Source organism: Chenopodium album, chromosome 13, assembly GCF_948465745.1.
Source record: "Chenopodium album chromosome 13, dcCheAlbu1.1, whole genome shotgun sequence".
Taxonomy (NCBI): Eukaryota; Viridiplantae; Streptophyta; class Magnoliopsida; order Caryophyllales; family Amaranthaceae; genus Chenopodium; species Chenopodium album.
In genome coordinates, this window is record NC_137846.1 from 623,279 (window position 1) to 642,433 (window position 19,155).

Sequence of the window (19,155 nt, forward strand, 5' to 3'; positions counted from 1 at the left end):
TGGCAAAGTAATGAGACATGAGATCAAGAGAATGTCAAACTTTTTTCCAAAAAATATAATATTCTACATTCTTTTATGGCATCAACATGTTAAAACAGAGTAAAAGACAAAGAAAACGCATGTATTTTTGTAAGAACAACCCAAAAGAAAGAGTATAATATTCTATATTCTTTTATGGCATCACCTAGTGAGGTCAATTGGCAATGTAATGAGACATGAGATCAAGAGAATGTCAGACTAGTTTGATAGAATTGCAGTAAAGACAAAGAACATGCATGTATTTTTGTCAGAACAACCCACCAGAAAATATGTCTTCACTAATGTTTATAACACGAGAGGCCTTGCTTATACCACCACGTGTTATATGGAAAACTCTATCAAAAACGTCTGGATGTCCATAATGCATTCGAACCCTGCGAATTTGCAACAATTAACTTTAAGAACATCAAAAACATATTTAATTAAAACAGGAAAAAAAAAAAAATCTTTTCAAAACAATCTCCAATCTTTACAGGACAAACTTACTTCAACGGATTAGCAAGAACTCGTTGTCCAAGAGTTACAAAGCTGGCTTCTTGATTGGACATAAATGAAGCTAATGAAGAAACACTGCATTTAAATGGACAAAGTGGTTTATTACGAAGCATATATACTAGAACACAAACATAAATCATAAGTAAACATAAATTTGTGAGTATTTTAAAAGAGGGTACCTTCCGGTAAATACATGTTCTCTGACACCAAGAATAGTGGGGGCACGAAGTCCATGATCAAGATTGAATTCTTCGAGAAGGTTTCTCATCTTCAAAGCCTCTTCAAAATAATTATCCTAAAACATCATTCAAAGCAACTGAGAAAAAGCCTCAATGAAAACTTAAAAGAACCAATCATCAAGTGGAAAATGTATTGAAACAGTGTCAAATTTTCTATAGCAGGCAAAATCGTGCCCTTTGGAAAATCAACATGCAGCATACCATATCAAGCATCAATAAGTATAATTTAACAACAGTACAAAATCCCTCCATGAACCAAACTAATAACTACAAAATCAGATTGCTTTTTGAGCAAAAGAAATAAAAAAATATTCCCTTTGTTGCTGAAAGTTTGACACACTATCTGTTTTAGGGTGTTTCAAAAAGTTTAAATCATAACTTCCTGCCATAGAAATAGTTAGGATCTTTATTATTTTACAATAAAAGACAGCAACATAATTTAAATAAATTCAACTGCAAATACTTACCTGATTCATATCAATAGTCTGTACTGCTTGTCCACGAGTAAAGATAACAGCGTGATTTTGATTCTCGGGCTTTCCTTCACCAAGTTTAGGATTTCCTGGTAACATAACAGAGTAGATATCCTGCAAAATAAATCTCTTACTTTGTTAATTGGTACTAGAGAAAGAACGTAAACAAGAGAAGACAATAATGTCTTGGACACAAACAACACAGGCTTCCAAAAAAGTGTTGCATTACATAAAAGAGATAGTAGGGAAGAGAATGCACTAGAATTGGAGCATCACAGTATACAATTTACATGTAATAAAATTGGGTAAAAAAAACCAAAAATGCAAGTTTCACAAGTGTTCAAATTTGACAATATAACCACAGATGGTCTCCAACGCTCTAACACATCAGAATTCGGTTTGAAATGAAATATATACTACGTATATACATATGGAAACATATATGCATGGAACTAAAAACAAATTTTCAGGGAAAAAGCTAAACCTTTTTGTCATAACTAAGATTTAATAAGCCGTTCCAAACTTCCAATACATTATTATATGACATGAGGATGATTTATAAATATCAAGTGAGACTAATATTGAGTTACATCACAAAATTTGAAAGCAGACTAAAGAAACTATACAACACAGCATTCCTACGTGTATTGAACCTAGCATGCCACATTACAAGGAAGAAACAAAAAATAACCTTATCTTGTCCATTGATGTCAGCCTTTACAAGTTTGGAGTAGTACTCGGTCTGCACTTTCCCATCCTTCATAGTTTCAACAACATCAATAAAAGCAACCCGAAGAGCTTCATTTCTAGATCACAAGCAAGCAATACAGATCATGAACATGTCTAAGAACAGACTGGATATAGAAGATAGGTGAAAAGGTGACATACTAAACATACAGACAAACTTAATAACTACCTTTGCATGAGCAAAGAAATATCCGCAGCCTCAGGCTTTCCCTCTTCTTTCTGTTTTCCATATATTTGGCATGTAACTACATATGTGAACTTTAAATCAGCCTGAGCACGTGCTTCAGGAGATAGCTCAAAACCCTGGACATTAAGTACATCGTTGCCTGATATTGGAACCTCCAGATCTGCATGTTAATGTTAAAAAAAAAAAAAAATTAATCGTTTGAGCAAAAAATAAAAAGTAAACACCAGTAATCAAAGATTACACACCTCCAGAAGCAATCCTCTCCAAATAGGTCTGGAGCATGAGGGCTTTACGGTAGTACATCATTCCACGAACTGCAATTTCAGAACAAATGTAGAATCACTAATACCCATGAGCAAACGTAGGTTGCAGAGATACCCACCAAAACATGTAAATCAAAACACCAAAAATAGTACATGAAAGCCCAGCTGAAATTTTCCATTAAGGTAAGGAAAAAAATTCAGTTTGGCAACCTTCGCTTCGCATATTTTCACTTTAATGACCAAATATTGTAAATGCAGTTTCATGCTTAGAAATTATATAGCTGTTTGATAAATTGCATATAATTTATAATCTTTATATTTTTTTTTTTTTTTTTTGAAAAGAATGATTGTCAACAAAGCAAATAGTAATTTTGTACCAAAAAGAGATATTAAAATTTCAAACAGGCTGATTACATCATGAAAATCAGATGGTTATACATAAAACACAAGTTCAACAAAAAGCACTCATACCAGTTCTTGCTAATGTTTGCCCACGGTAAGATGCCCAAAAACGGAGTTCCTCAATATCATTAGGACTATCAAAGAGGTCTGTTTCCTGTGCATTTTCATCACGCCCAATTCGAGCAAGAAAATTCTTCCATTCATCTGCGCAGCCCAGGACATATGTTTATATAAAGTAATTGTAACTCAAAGGATAAATGCTTAATTTAATTATAAACAACCAAAAAACATTATTTCAAAAGCTGCACCAAATATCAAATCTAATTTATTAGTGATAATCAAATACAAAAGTTTATAAACTAATGACAATACAAGGGTGCCTCATAGGGACCATACAAAGCATAATGCACTGAACATCCAGCCGATGGTAAAGAACCAAGAATTACATTTGCCCTCTCAAGCAATGGATGCAAAACTCAACACCTCATCCTAAGCATTGATGAAGCCTTAATTTAAACCAAGTAAAGAGGGGTAGTACTTAAAGTGGAAAGACTATCAAAACCAAAACACAGATACTATGACAGCTCAAAGCTTGACATGGTATTACCAGAAGAGATGTGCCCAAAATGTGAGCAATACATAAAAAGTTCCTCCCACGGGTTAATCCAAGTGGAAAATAGTCTTTTATACTGCCAGAAGTTAGGAGAAAACGTATCCCAAGGAGATGCTCCTCTTCCAAAAAGTTCCTATGTGGAGAAATATTTGCTTAGTCTAAAAATAATAGGGTAGGTTTGGTTATTGGACATTTTGAAAGTGATATTAAACTACAACAAAATTAATAACATTTAGCCTTAAAGCTATTTCCATCAGTCTCTCCTCGGAAACAGCTTCAGGCATTAAGCTTTTACCATTTCCTGGTAATTAGGAAATACAAAAACAACTTGGTCCAGAAGATATATGATCACCATTGCCAGACCAAGACTTCACTTCATGCATTATAGAAGGATGGTGACATCTTATAAAACTAATCGAAAAAATTAAAAACACAAAGCCAGTCCCCACAGCACAATTCAGCCAAAATAGGCATTCTAGATTTATTGTAGACCATAATTTCCAACAACTGCCATCTAACGGAAAAAGATCTTTTAATAATTATCTATGACATCTCAAAAAAATCTTGCCTAAGCCTCCAGACTTTCAACAGCACAGTTCACCTAGCTACCTAGAAAACTCTTTTCAACAACACCTCTAATTAGCAAAACTGCCAAAGATTATCTTGGACTTGACTACACACTTGTTCACAATTGAACCTATGAAACATCTTTACTGTATCTATTCTTGCCAAAATAGTCATTTTAGTGCATGTTTGGTATGTACATTGGAAAGGAAATCGAATGGAAACAAATAGGAAGGAGAAAGGGCAATATAAAGTGCTACCATTATTTGTTGTTTGTTACTTTGTTGTGCACATGGAAAGGAATCCCTTGTAAGATAAACAACTACCATAGTACTTCTCATGATGGTACATAAACCTACCTGGATATATTTTCTGAAGGTAAAACAAAAGTGATATTCCATCCTCGTTTTTCTTCCGCAGTTCATTCAAACTGTATAGCACCGTCTCCGAATAGTAAGGAGTGAATACGCTGCAAAGCCATTTAAAGACGTTCAGTTCTCACCGTTCAGCTTAAGACAAAACCATTAATATTGTAAAATATCAAGGCATATTTGTCACCTGAAGGACATCATCTCACGCACAACTTTTGCTGCAGGTATGTCCATAAACAAGGAATTTGTAAAAAATTGGAGTCTTCTTCGAGCCTCGAGATTTTTTGGTATGCTTGATGCAGAATCTTTGATTGTCAAAAGTGAATACAGCCTTTTGATTTGGGCTTTCTGTAGATTGAATGTCTCAATCTCACTTAAATGAAAAAATATACAAATATTGTGATAAATAAAAAAAAGGTAGTAAAAAAATTGACCATACCAATTCGGGATCTTTAGGCCACTTCAACTTCGAAAATAAACTACCTTCCGCCCTAGCTTTTGACAGCATATCCCATGTCTGCATATGGTCTCTGTGGATACAAACATAATAAGATATTCAGAAAGACAGTATTTACTTACATCTTTAGATTAAGGAGACGTGACAATAAAAGGAGAAGCATGTGATGAATCCTATGAAGTTTGAGTGGACAGAGACTAACCTCATGTTCACTACAAGTACATCATAATGTATGACATCGTAGAGATCTTGAATGGCTTTAACAGCACCCTTCTCAAGATCTGCTGTCCCGGAACCTTTCTGTTTCACAGGAAGCATAACCAAAGTAAGTCAGAGACCGGAGGACATTAAAAGCAAAAGAATATGCACACTTGTGTATCAACCACGTATACTCCTCCAACCTTGAGAAAAAGAGTACCATATTTTAAAATTAGAACAAAAGAACAGGCAAACAGCACAATGCCAAATTGCAACTGGTTACCTAGCTATTTAAATACCTTGAAATTTTGAGAAAGCAATGTCTTTCGAGTCTCATTATCACAAATATATAAATCAAGTATCAGCTATCAACACAACTTTAAGCTGTTAAAACATAACAGGTTCACAAAGTCCAATATCAAAGGGAACTCAGCTCAATGCTTGCCAGTTGGAAGAGACATAACATGGAGTAGCCCTAATCCATATTACCATAGTAACATTACCAAGAGTTTTAAGCCATATATCTGGCATAAGATAAACTCATGAAAATATCTGGTGCCTGACGCTGCTGGGTTTACAATAAACCGCAGAAAAGAGAGAAACAGCACCGCGTGATATACTATACTAGATAAGACCACCGACGGAGGTCAAATTCTAATAACCACAGAATATACAAAATTATACAGTAAGTGCACAATTTCTAACATCCAAAAAGCCAAAATACAAGATATTGACCCCTTTATGGATAGCAAATTTTCTTATTTTTTAATATTCGATAAATTAGACTACAGTCTTGTGAGAAGACAATCCTAATTTCCCTGTAACTTACTTTATTAAATAAAATAAATATTAAAAAAAAAAAAGCCAAAATACAAGAATTAAATCAATAAAGCACTAACTAAAATACTCCAAAACCACACAAATAAGCCAAAAGGAAAGAATACACATACCAACACTCCCATAAGGGCTGTGACTTTCTGAATAACCAGAGACATCTTGCTCAAGTCAAAGTCAATATGAAAGGACTTCTTGGCCATAGATGCTTCAATATCCTCATACACCTTCTCCACCCTGCAGTAAGTCAAACAAGTCATTGGCTTGGATCCTCCAAGTTTATACACATAAACATCAAGCTTTGCGATAAATATTTTCGTTGTCTGCAGGATATTTCTATATAACCACAAACCATTTTTTCCCATGCTCCTCCAGGATTTCCATCAGAATAAGCTTTATGGAATGATAGCACTCCACAACAGCATATTTCATATACTCGTCTCTCCAGATCCTTTCCCAAAGCTCATCTTGGGAATCTCTACTTTCTGCTGCAATATCTCGTGCAAGAAATATCTTGCAAAAACAAGTAGAGCAACCAAAAAAAAAAGAAGATACTTTCAGTAATATACAAAAGCAACATTGAATAAAAAAATTAAAGTTATAACAGAAAACCAGAAACCTTGCTAGCAAGAAGAAAGAGAGGCCATTGAACCAAGGGCAAACTTCCACTATTTTTAGGCATGAGAAGCAACTCCATTTCCCTAATAAAAATAACCAGATGGATCTAAATCAGAAAGGAAGTAATAAGAGACGAGGATGCACTGCAGACCATAAATAACAGATGAGTATGGTAAGAATGAAAATTAAAATACTGGAACAAGCAGAGTAGGAGACAATTAAAGACACGCACAAGTTGGTGACGTAATCTTCTTCACGTAGATTTCTTATAATTTCATTCCAGAAGGGTGAAAATCTAGCCGCATCTTCCTTGCTTGATTCAACAACCTTGTTTTGACAGATGATCAAACGAGTAAGCTATTAGGTGAATTTGGGTTCTTGCACTACATATATATGAGCTAAACAGCCGCGGCCAACCACAATAACTTGACAATCAAATTAGTTGAAATAAGTTGAAGATAATTATTAACATTCCAAACTATGATGCCTAGTGAAAGGAAGGTGATCAGCTGTTCACTAAACCAACCTGACCAGCTGCATGCTCCGGAACCCTGCATACAGAAGCAGGTACTCAGATGCCAGGAACTGAAAGGACAGCTAAAGGAAATATCAAAACATTTACGAAAGCAGAGCATTAATAAAAAGGGCAGAAGAAAAGGCGGAAAACCTTTTATAAGGTAAAGCATAAAGTTTATCAATAAATGCTCTTGGAAACTGCTCAAATAGCTGGTGAAGGGCTTCCAATGATCTTATCTGAAATGTTACAGATGAAGAAAACTTAAAAACTGATTTCTACGAGTTGAAAAGGAAGTACAATGATAGTTGGACAGTAGCTCACCTCCCCAAGCCTATCTCTTGCCCCCAACAAAAATCCCCAAATAGCAGATACTACGGTATAAAACACATAGATGTCCAATAGATATATCTGAAACAGATAAAAAATGGATAAAAAAGACATTAAACAACCAAATAACACATTACCTTTATCAATTTAATGGTTCATGGAAAGATTATACAATATAATTTTGCAGCAAACATGTTAATGTAGGGCTGAAAAAAAAAATGCAAAAACGAGGAGGAAAGGGAGCGGGATTAGTCAAGATAACTCACACAAAATACAGGTGCCCATACACTGAGGACTGTTATAGCATTGTGGTTATCTGCAAAACCAAACATCAAATCCACAGCAGAAGCTTTAAAACCAGCAAGAAGAAGCGTTATCTTGTAGCATTAACATAAGACATCAAATTTCCTAATTTAATTAACAAGATTACCACATATCACAAATTTGCACTGAAGGACAAAATAACTAGTCCATCGTCTAACTCTACCTGGACATATAATCCCTATTGCAGACTACAGGCACAAGATCAATTCAGCACATAATTTTATCAAATTAATTAATTTGGTTTTATTTCTTCTTTTCATTCAAACTTACCAGTACGCCACAAACATAAGCTTACAACACCCAGCTAATTTAATTTCTCCAATATATTTCAATTAAGAACTTAACTAGTCATTCTAATTTTTAAAAAAAGATTCTATAGCAGCATTTAAGTGAGTAGTATAAAATTTAGCATGATATTCAACTAAAAACCATGTAAATAGCAAGAAGAAAGAATACACTACAAGACATGGGGAGTTGGGGGCATAAAGATTGGACCCATTCACTATAGAAAAAATAAAATTAGAAAATCATGTGATACACAGAAACCTACCTCTTATACCCAAACAATAAATTTTAACTTACTTTGTGATACAAAATCATGCCAAGAATATCGTATATTGTTCGCATTAACTATGATCCTTGTGGGCTTAACCAACGGACGGATCTGTTAAGGAAAAAAAAAATCATAATCACATCCAAATTTCAATTGACTAAAGCTTAGTTCTCTCACCTTGATTTTGCTAAACTTAACTTATTTTAACTTAAAAGACTTAGTTTTTGTCGAAACTAATCCTAAGACTCCAGCACTCTACCATTAGGATTGTTCTGATAACACAAATATATGAGTAATATGACAGTGAAGAAAGTATTGAAATGAGAATTGTGATTTTACTTACCTGGACAAAGTACCCAAATGAAAATTTTCCAGCTAAGACAATAAGCCAGAAAAACATATACCTGCATCAAATATATCAAGTGTTGAGCATAAGTTTTATGTTCAAATGAGATGAGATACCAAAGCAGACCTAAAATCTCCAAACCAACACATTGATTCAGATGAGCAATACAATAGTCCCAAGCAAGAGAGAACAAGCAAGAGTGAACAATCATCAAGCAATTTTCACTATCTCTTGAAGCCTTCTAAAAGTCAACATAATGTGTAAAGGGGCTTTTACCATTGAAAATATACTTGTAACCCCATTATCAGAATAATTTTAAAATGAATCTCAATGAAACAATATCCATGCAATATCTTATTTATAGACCTGAGAATATATAATAAAAAACATAAGAGTATGCTGTCAAAAGCTGACATGACATGAAAACCAACACAAACTCGACACGAAATAAGCGGGTTTGAGTCAAGAATTCTCGACCCGTTTACATAATTGGGTCGACACGAAATTAAACAGGTTAGGTTTAGGTTGCAATTTTCAACCCAAAACTGACACGCATAACCCAACCTATATAAACGGGTTGAACGACAACCCGTCAACTCGAACCCGATACGCTTAATCTATTAATTAAGTAGTAAAAAATATTGAATTTTTTTATTCAAAATTTGTAATTTTGTAAATTACCTTAACACAATTATACATTTTGGTAATTTTTTGGCGGTTAATTTGGCGAAAAAATTACAATTTTCATCTTTTATATATTAAAATTTAATTTGGCGATCAATTTGAGACAATTCTTATTTATGGTTGTATTGTTAAAACTACTAGCTTTAAACCCTTGTGGTGGTATCTTTTGCTAAAACTACTAACTTTAAATTATTGTAGTATTTTTAAAGAATTAATGATGATGTCTTTTTTAGTTTTGAATTGAATATTAATTTGTCTATTACATATTATATGGGTAAAAGGTTACCCGGGTAACCCGTTTAATAAGCGGGTTAGGTTTGGATCAAGGATTTTCAACCTGTTTAATATAAACAGGTTAGGTTTGGGTCAAGAGTTTTTCAACCCGTTTAATATCGACACGAACACGAACCCGACACGACACGACCCGTTTGACGGCCCTAAATGAGAGTACAATGATGGTGCTCCTATTATTTGAAAATGGAACCACAGCCAGCAAGGGGAGTCAGCAACAAAAGAAGAGATTGAGAATTTACTTACTTAGCAAAGTCGGATGTCCTCTCATACATTCCACGGCCAACATAATGTCGTTCCTGCAAAACAAGAAAAGGCTATTATTATATCAGCAAACAAGCAAAAACCTAAAACTAACAGAAACAAAATAAGACAGCAACCCTACAAAAACTGACAGAAAACACAAACCTGACGCATCCATTTGAGAAAGCTGATAACAGCAAAGCGATCACCTTGATCAGCAAGCCAATGGCAGGCTGGTATCCTCATGAGAAAACTAATGAAGAGCTGGAAACCAGCATATATGCCAATCAAAATGACATAGATTCTGTAAATAGTTGCCTCCCCTTGAAGAGACTTCCTGCAACCACCGTTAAGAAAATTCAAAACCTATTAGTCTAAGCATGGATGATATTAGAAGAGACTATAAAATCTTCAATAACAGCAAAAATTCAGCAAGAGAGTGTAACAGGAACCTACACATAAAGGAATGTTATGACAACTGAAGCACAAGCAAACCACAAAAATCGAAGAAATACTCTAGAAACAGCTGAGTGACGTGTTTTTGAATATGCCCCATACATCATGAGAATGTCCAAAACACCTATCAAGAAATGGCATTTTTAAGTCTAAATTGCATATGCATTAACACAAGAAATTCCAGCTGAAAATTGATATGATCAAAAGAAGAAAGGATCTCACTCTCGATCAATTTCATTACAACAAATGTTGGCCCAAGACTAAGAACTTGTTTGACAGTCGTTGAATCAATACGCCCACCATTAAAACCAATAATAATCATAGCCTGGAAACAAAAAATGAGTCAGGTAAAAAGAAACACAATTTCATAAGAAATGTACATCAACCATAGATATACAACTAGCAAGAAACTAATAATAGAAATGTTTAGTTGTAAGCCTAAAGGATCACAAATTCATATATAACTAGCTCAGTTGTGTGCACTTATATATCTTGCTAACTCTGAACCATAAAAAAAGCGGCAATCAAGAGCCGAGATTGAGTTGGTTGACGGAAAATTCGTTCAGTTCATTCAAATAAAAAAAAAGTTGCAATGTGCATGTTCATCCTTTATCCTTTAAAGTTCAATTCACTAGAGTAAATCCCTAATCCAAACTTAAAATTAGGCATTGTGCTAAGCATCAGTATTAGCAGGTGGGACACTTTAGGTAGTTGCATTATAAATCGGTTATTAGTGGCTTGAAGCCTTGAACAATAAACTAGTTTGTTAATCTAAGTGAATAGCTCTAAATATAGAGCCTATTCAAGAGAGGAAAAGTAGGTTGAATATTAACGAGAGAGAGAGAGAGAGAGAGAATGTTAGTTGGGAGAACACTAAACACTCGAATGCTGGCCAGTTTGCCATCAGAAACTTCCACCATGATAATCATCAATACAATCATTTTTTAACTGGTTTAATCCAAATTTGATTTACCAATTTCAGTAATTTTTCTACACATTCTTAAAACCCTAACGTATATCAATCTAGTGAGGTAATTTCAAACAATTAAACTCTCTAACCTACCTCTCCCTACACCCTACCTTTCAGTCTTTCACTATCAATATTATAAGCCCTGAATCACTGCCATATAGGAAAGCAACTGCCCCAATGATAACCAAAACAAGATGATGCTACCATATCTAGATGGCATAAAATTGGGTTACAAACCAATCTAAATTTTTTTTCATTACTACTGGGCACCATTTTCTCTCCTTACTGTTCTTTCTACATAGCAGACTTTCTCCCACATTATCACAACTATTTCCCAACCAGGTTTGTAACAAAGGGGAACCACAGTAATCTTGCAATAAAACTTGGAAAGAGTCTTTTGTGATAAGAATGAAAACCTAGACCATAACCATAAACCGGAAAAAAAAAAAAAAAAAAAAAAAGGAATTGTTGGCGGCAGAAATTTTTCTCCCTTTTCAATATCTTTATACCCTTTAATTGATTAGAAGCTCATTAAATGGAATAATAAGATTAGTGTTGACTACCATATCACCCAATAAATTAAAATAATGGACTAATCTTTCCTGTTGGGATTCCACAGTACACAGACAGGTGCGGTTGAAAAAAGATGTTTCCAAACAACAAAGATTATAGTGGTCAAAATACAAACAACTCCTCAAAAGTCGATTCTTTTTATTAGAAAATAGCAGAAGGGTCATTGTGTTTAATGGAAGGGACACCAAGTAGTAGCTTGAGGCTACAAATCTCCTAGCAACTTGAGGTTGCAACTCTCCAAATTTTCCTCACTTAATTTCTTGATACCTTTCTAAGTTACACATACTAACTTACTTATAATAATGGTCAAGGTTGACCTTAAAGCGTACATGTGACTACTTAAAGAAAATGGAGAAACCATAATAAAACATACTAGAAGCTAATTAGTTTCTTTCCTTCTCTTCTTCTTAATTAAATTTGTCTTCTACTTAATTGGAGTTGTCTTGCTTCCTAGAATTGCTCTTTTTTTGCTGCTGCTTGTTGATACCCGTGTTTGACGCTTCTAGCAATAGACCCATATTACCAAATTATCCCTCCTAAAGCCAGTCTATTACAGTTTCTTATCGAAATTCTAAGCAACCTCTTTGTCAGAGTAAAGGCAAGGCTCTGCACACACTACACAGCTCTCTTCAATTACATAACCAGGAACAATATTAAAGGCATTGTGATGGAAAGGTTGATGACAGTACATGGTGTTACATAATGCATAATATCATTCTCTTTTAAGGAAATTAAACACTGATTATCTCCAAGACACTGGAGATGTGATGATTCCCAATAATAAGCAAAAGCAACAACCACTATAAAGCAAGGAAATCAAGGATGAGAAAAGCATTACCAGATCAATATATAGATTTGAAGCTATAAAGCACAGAGTACCTGAAACATCATGACAAGGAATATCCAGAGGCGATGGAAACTATGGTACAAATGCCAGAAAGTACGATGTTCAACAAAGGATGTTTTCCCCTGACGCTTTCCTCCACCAGAACTCAACAAATTCTACAACATGATGGGACAAGGGACTAAGTAAGACCAAGAATAAATAAAAACATAACTTTATGGCATTGCCCATTCAAATATCAAATGAATCAAACAAAATTATTACTGACCTAGATGGGACATCAAGACAAAATACAAAATAAAAATTAGGACGCCACGCATTATTGCACGGAAGGCAATCAAAACAAACAGTGCTTCAGAAAAATAACTGGGGGGGGGGGGGGAGTGTTTGGTGTGAGGTATTCAGGGAAACAACCACCTCGACTCCTGTAATTGTTGTTTGTTAAGCCTTTTTTATCAGTCCCTTTACCACTTTGTTTCCCCCACTTCCCTGTATATTCCAAACCCGATCCTCCAAAAAAGGAATCCTCCAAACCACAGCCAACCACTTAAAAACCACCCCATCTATTTAAAAAAACAATCATAACCACCCAAATACCACACTACCCACCCAAAAAATCAACCCTCAGTTTTCACAAACATTCACCAAACCACCATCCAACATCTAGATATAAGAGAAAGAGAGTTAGCAACAGCAACAGGAGAAGCGACGACAGCGAAGGAAAGATAACAACAAATCGATGGTGGTGTAAACTACACAGGGGTGGTGATGGTGGTTGTAAAGAGAAGGGCAGTGATGCTTGTAGATTAGGGATACCTTTTTATTATATTTCTAAAACAAACAGCATCTAAAATTAATGAAGCCACTGTACCATCAGGATATTATTTCAAGCACTGTGTATGGACTGTATGCCTTCCAGCTCAAGAAGAAGAAAGGAATCATTTGGACAAAGAACCAAAGAACAACCTCAAACAGGAGCTTTTGGCAAGGAACATAATAAGTAGATAAAATAAATAAAAACAGATAGTCAAAGATAGCATAAACAGAGAAAAATTGTTACTTTGGACTTGGTTTCAGGCTTCAAAAAAAATGCTGAGCTTGTACGCCAAGGCCAGCTAAGCTCAAAGCAATGAATTGACCTAAAAGATAACACACATGTTTAATGAGTGTAAAGAAGAGAACAATTAAGCTTATCGCCAATTCATTTCAATGAAATATGCATTCAAGAGCCCTTACCAAAAATATTCATTGAAATCATCATAATTCCTCCACTTAGAGTGAGGTGCTCGTCCATTGTTGTTGTTAGAAGCCTCCTACAAGACAAACCATAAAAATAGTAACATATAGACAACAAAAGACCTCTTATATCAATATATTAAAAAGAATATTTCTATGGCAAGTTTCTCTGATGGCCACAAGATTTGATGGCTTTCAGTTCCTTTAACATCAACATAAATAATGTTACCAGACATTCTCAGTGACTCAAAACCATAGCTACTGCATTAAAATCTTGAAAGGTCCACATAGGTATAACTCTTGCAAAGGTCAGAATATACATGGACAATTACCATAAGGAGAATTCCGATATATGCCAATATCAAACAGTTCTATTTTGTCATCTAAATAAGTTAAGTTAATCAAAAAGGCTATGGAAAACATATGAATCCAAGGTTTACAGCTTTGGCTTATCCATACATAATTCAAGACACATTGAGCCTTACAAACTGCTACTGGTCTATGTTCTACATGATCAAACTTCGTACAAAAGATGAACACAGAAAGAAGCACCTACCGCTGCAACCACATCATATAAAGGAGATATCACCCTCTCCAAGAATGAGACGCTATCACCAATTCTGCAGCTATCAGCTTGCTTCAAATCTTGCTGCCTCAGTATCTCACCCATTTCTCTGGCCATCTGAAGAAGTTTCAACACATAAGACATTTCAAAATGAGCTAAAATACACCACATTTAAAAGGAGTTCTCAGAAATGCAAAGGGGATACAAAATATTTCAGATACTTAGGAAGGTTTCATCCTCAGACAAAATGAATTATATATATATATATATATATATATATATATATATATAGATTTATTTATATATAGATTTGGGGTCAAATGAGAAGTTTCTTAAAATGAGAAGGATTTTTTGTGCATAACTTTTGTACTAAATGTGCAAAAAAAAATTTGACCCAAATTCGATGTGCATAAAATTTGTTCATAATGTGCACATTTTCTAATTTTCCAGATAAATCAAATTTTTTATTAGTTCGAAAATCAGTTTTGCACATTTAGTGAAAAAAATATGCACATTTAGTGAAAAACTTGTGCACATTTCATCCTTCTCATTCTTCTCATTTTAACAATTTTCTCATTGGATCCCAACCATATATATATATATATATATATATATATATATATATATATATATATATATATATATATATATATATAACGTCGAATTCACATTGACAAATGATCTGACAAAATGACTGCAAGTATGTACCAAGACTCGCACAGCTAAAGGCTATTTCAAAGATCAATTCAAATTCGAAGAATAAAATAATTGTCCTTGTTAAGTTGACTTACATGATGAAATATGTAGCATAAACACTCTGGAAGGAAGCGAACATTTGCAGCTTCACCCCAAATTAGGTAATACAATGACACAAACAACAACTTCTTATCCTTGCGAAGGGATTCCAAACTGCACAGCAAAAATTTCCAAGTACAAGGTTAATATGGCCCCCACATACACAAAAGTAAGAAATAAATATCCAGACTTCCAGAGCCTGGAAAGATAACCCAGAAGATGTTTGTGATAGATCTCAAAGGCAATGTATAAAAAGGCTCTAGGCACACCAAGTTGAAGGGGATTTCCCAACACCTTATTGAAGGGGGGCATAATTAATAAAAAGTGAAAAATGTGGAAAAAAAATTATGTTCGCGCCAAAATCATCTCACCAGACTAAAAATAGGTGAATGGCCCAGGTCAGGCGCAACTATTCATACACTGCTCAATACGAGAGGTAATACATACAACGTAGTAAATTACACTAACACCAGTAGAACTCGGTGTTTGATAAAGCGCGCCTAGGCGCTGAGGTGCAAGGCGATCAGGTATGCGCTTAATTTGGTCTGGGCGAGGCATTTTTGATTAGGCACACAAAAAGCGCATGAGGCGCACTTGAAGCGAACTTCAGCTAAATTTATTTAACTGGCCACATAGTGCGCCACACTTCAAAGAGGCGCAGCAGAACCCCTCTCCCTTCAATGTGCCTTGAGCTTTTTTATACATTGGTAGCACTAAAAAATGTATCTATCTAACAAAATAAATATATAATGATCTATGAAATTAAGTTAGACTTCATACTTGCTCCAAACTGGCTGAAGATTCAAGTAGTTACACCATTTGATATAGTTGTCCAGGGACTTCAAAAACACGGTCTGTACAGCAGCCTCGTCCAATTTCTATACAAAACAAATATAAAAGCAACTCATTTTAGCTTAATATGTGTAGGAATAGCTGTACTTTAATAGCTAATCACAAAGAAAAAATCATACTGTATTTTGAACACAAAAAGGCACCATAGAATACGCAGCAGGAAAAAAAAATGACAAACATCTATATCATATATAAACCGAAAAACAGAAATAAATAATAAACAATTTCATCATACTAAAGAATAATGTCTATTACAACATACATGTGTAGAAAATATTTCAAATCAAAAACACATTGCTAACTACACAATTAAGAATTACACAGCCATAACACAAACAAGCCAACAATCCACAGCAAAAGAAGTGAAAGTACCAACCGGATCAATTTCTTCAGGAATTCGAAGCCGAGATTGCTCATTTACAAGGAGAAGAATTATATGCTCCCGCTGATTGGAAACATTGTCCTTCTGCCAGTTGATATCAAGGGTAAACACAAGAATGTATCATTGGAAGCTAATGCTAGGCTAGGAATTAATGTACTCAAACAACTGTAACATAATCAGAAAAACAAAATTCAGCGAAAGAATCAAAGCATTTACAGCATTGTAGAACATAGCAGTTGAATTCTGAACTGGCAATAAATAAGTACATAGCCAGTGCAAAATAAAATTAAGGTACTGTACTAAAAAGAGTAAGATTAACCAAACACAAAATGCTCACTCTTTTCTATCTTTGTACTTTCTCTCCCCAAATAAAGAAAGCAAAAAGGTACATAAGATGACGATCATAAGAACTTACAAGAACAAAAATAGTAAACTAGTGTTCCACTCAAACTGAATATGAAGTCAAACATCACAAAAATATCCAACAAACACTTGTGACTAAAAATTCTATTCTGAAAGATCTTGTCCCTCAGTTCCAAGAATATCGCACAAATACTTGTGACTAAAAAATTCTAGATCACACCCGATAGGGAAAGTGTAGTTAATATTTCCTATGTCATTAGATGGTATGAGCATGAAGACATATTCGAATACATAATAGAACATCACAGATATTATATTAAAAAAAAAAAAAAAAAATGGGAAATTGACCTTAGTCAGCACAAAAACGCTTCGTTTATAATCCAGGAAACAGAGATATAATACCAGCAAACAATGTTCAGTTTAACAGGAAAGAGAAAGGAGGAAAAAAAGTAATCTAATTCAGACCTGAAACCCAAAAACATATTGCAGAAAGTCAAGCATATCAGGGCCTCTGACAGGAGACACAAAATCAACTGGCAATTCTGGTAGACCTTGAATGTCCTTCAAAGCAGACACAGCTGCTTTCACCTGATACAAAGTCAAAATGAATAAACAAAGCACCCAAGTCAAAGCTGTATCTTGATGAGAGTGTCATCATGAGATAACTCAGTGTTTTTCAACAACAGACCTCAGGGAAATTGACGATCCTGTTTGATGTGCTAGTAGTATCCAGCGGAATAATATTGTAACCAATCAAATCCTCAGTCATAGCTGCATCTGACTCCATAACCCGCTTAAGCTGGCAGGAAAAACAAAACAGAATTAATTATAAGCAAAAATAAAACATCTTCATTTCTTTCATAAATATCACTTTACAGCCTGTAAATAGTAAGGTTAAAAATTTGAAACAAAAAGACGCCAAAGAGATGTCAGTGTAACCCATCTACAGAGTTAGGGGCAAAAACAATATCATTGAGTGATCACGTCAACATAAAACAACAAGAAGCAATAAACACAAGGCAAGTTACAACAGTAAGGAAGCATAACTTTGGCCCTAAACCAAAATCAAATTTCGTTTATATAAACACTCCTTCTTCCAGTTCTCAAAAAAGTTACAAATTCTCATTAGAGTTAAGTCCTATAATAAATAATGATAAAATAATAAAAGAACACACTGACTTCTATTTTTTATTTACCTGAACATAAATCCACTACAACTTCTTTCCTAATAACATGTGTCCAAGAGAAAACGAAACTTAAATCTGGGAGGAATAATTAGATAGACATAGACAGACCAAATATAACTAATATGTAAGCTAACAATCTTTCGAAAAGAATACAATACACTTCCTAAATATGATAAAGGATGAATGAGTATTTCTCAATGAGCAACCATATGTTCATAAATGAGTAGCTCATCAAACAACTGTTCAAGAATGGTATCAATTTCAAGTAAAAAAAAAAAAAAAAAAAAAAAAAAAAACTAACACAACATGATTTAACCATGAATGAGATTAATATTTAATATGCTATTGACTTAGTTACACCCCTAGATCACTGGACTTCTTCGGCAAAGTTAAGTCAGAGATAGTAGAAAGATAGGCACAGAAAATACATAAGAAAAAAATGACAAGAAATATAACAAGGTAGAAAAAAGATGCTTGGTAAAAGAGTTAGATACTTCAAATAATTATTACATAGCTACAAAAAAAAAATTAAACCCTCATAGGGGGAGAAAAAAAAAAAAAAAAAAAAAAAACAAACAATTAATTTTATACAACAAATGAAAAAAAGTTATTCCACATCTGACCTCTTCTGGAATCAATGTTTCAGCTTCTTCAGGAGAAACCTCACTAGTCATTTGTTCAAGCACTTCACCCAACACTTTTAGAGTAGCAAAAATCCGTTTTCTTTTTTTAGTTTTCCTTTCCAACCTGATTAAGAAAAATAAAATGTTAAAGTGTTCAACACAAGCACCTAGTAACATTAAATATGTTTGAAATTTATCCATCACAAGTCAATATTAAAATATTCATTGAATCTCCCAAAAAAAAGCTAGAATAAAACTAATGAAAAACACTGCATTTGACAAGGATGTACACAAGCTTGGTCCGAACTGCCCATTGCTACCAGGGTTGTAGTAACTAGTAAGGTAGACAGCATTAGATCAAGACCATAAAGAACACTTCGATGGAAAAATAATTGTTATATATTAGTCACAAGTACGTGGTGCACAAACACTGTTACACACAGACCATACTGTAACGGCACAATATGTCAGGAAAATTTGACATATCCCCAAGTAAACAATTCAAGCATCACTGAATTTCGGAG

General features: G+C 34.3%; 1 protein-coding gene across 2 annotated transcripts in view; it reads right to left on the minus strand.

The window, feature by feature from the left end:
• Positions 1-19,155, minus strand: part of LOC145574139 (callose synthase 9-like) — a 28,445-nt gene that overhangs the window by 7,041 nt on the left and 2,249 nt on the right. For both annotated transcript variants that reach the window (XM_081631879.1, XM_081631880.1), the window contains exons 5-40: positions 18,632-18,755; positions 17,510-17,620; positions 17,287-17,409; positions 16,453-16,542; positions 16,005-16,102; positions 15,221-15,338; positions 14,421-14,546; positions 13,865-13,941; positions 13,689-13,767; positions 12,664-12,786; positions 10,464-10,566; positions 10,242-10,365; positions 9,951-10,122; positions 9,789-9,841; positions 8,565-8,625; positions 8,251-8,332; positions 7,611-7,660; positions 7,339-7,425; positions 7,168-7,253; positions 7,027-7,051; positions 6,733-6,827; positions 6,502-6,583; positions 6,235-6,395; positions 5,999-6,119; positions 5,053-5,150; positions 4,833-4,923; positions 4,581-4,741; positions 4,382-4,491; positions 2,915-3,049; positions 2,426-2,494; positions 2,163-2,340; positions 1,938-2,052; positions 1,241-1,360; positions 714-829; positions 526-609; positions 301-413 (exon numbers count right to left, since the gene is read on the minus strand). In XM_081631879.1, coding sequence (XP_081488005.1) covers positions 301-413; positions 526-609; positions 714-829; positions 1,241-1,360; positions 1,938-2,052; positions 2,163-2,340; positions 2,426-2,494; positions 2,915-3,049; positions 4,382-4,491; positions 4,581-4,741; positions 4,833-4,923; positions 5,053-5,150; positions 5,999-6,119; positions 6,235-6,395; positions 6,502-6,583; positions 6,733-6,827; positions 7,027-7,051; positions 7,168-7,253; positions 7,339-7,425; positions 7,611-7,660; positions 8,251-8,332; positions 8,565-8,625; positions 9,789-9,841; positions 9,951-10,122; positions 10,242-10,365; positions 10,464-10,566; positions 12,664-12,786; positions 13,689-13,767; positions 13,865-13,941; positions 14,421-14,546; positions 15,221-15,338; positions 16,005-16,102; positions 16,453-16,542; positions 17,287-17,409; positions 17,510-17,620; positions 18,632-18,755 — 3,761 coding nt within the window. The remainder of the gene's footprint in view (positions 1-300; positions 414-525; positions 610-713; positions 830-1,240; positions 1,361-1,937; positions 2,053-2,162; positions 2,341-2,425; positions 2,495-2,914; positions 3,050-4,381; positions 4,492-4,580; positions 4,742-4,832; positions 4,924-5,052; positions 5,151-5,998; positions 6,120-6,234; positions 6,396-6,501; positions 6,584-6,732; positions 6,828-7,026; positions 7,052-7,167; positions 7,254-7,338; positions 7,426-7,610; positions 7,661-8,250; positions 8,333-8,564; positions 8,626-9,788; positions 9,842-9,950; positions 10,123-10,241; positions 10,366-10,463; positions 10,567-12,663; positions 12,787-13,688; positions 13,768-13,864; positions 13,942-14,420; positions 14,547-15,220; positions 15,339-16,004; positions 16,103-16,452; positions 16,543-17,286; positions 17,410-17,509; positions 17,621-18,631; positions 18,756-19,155) is intronic.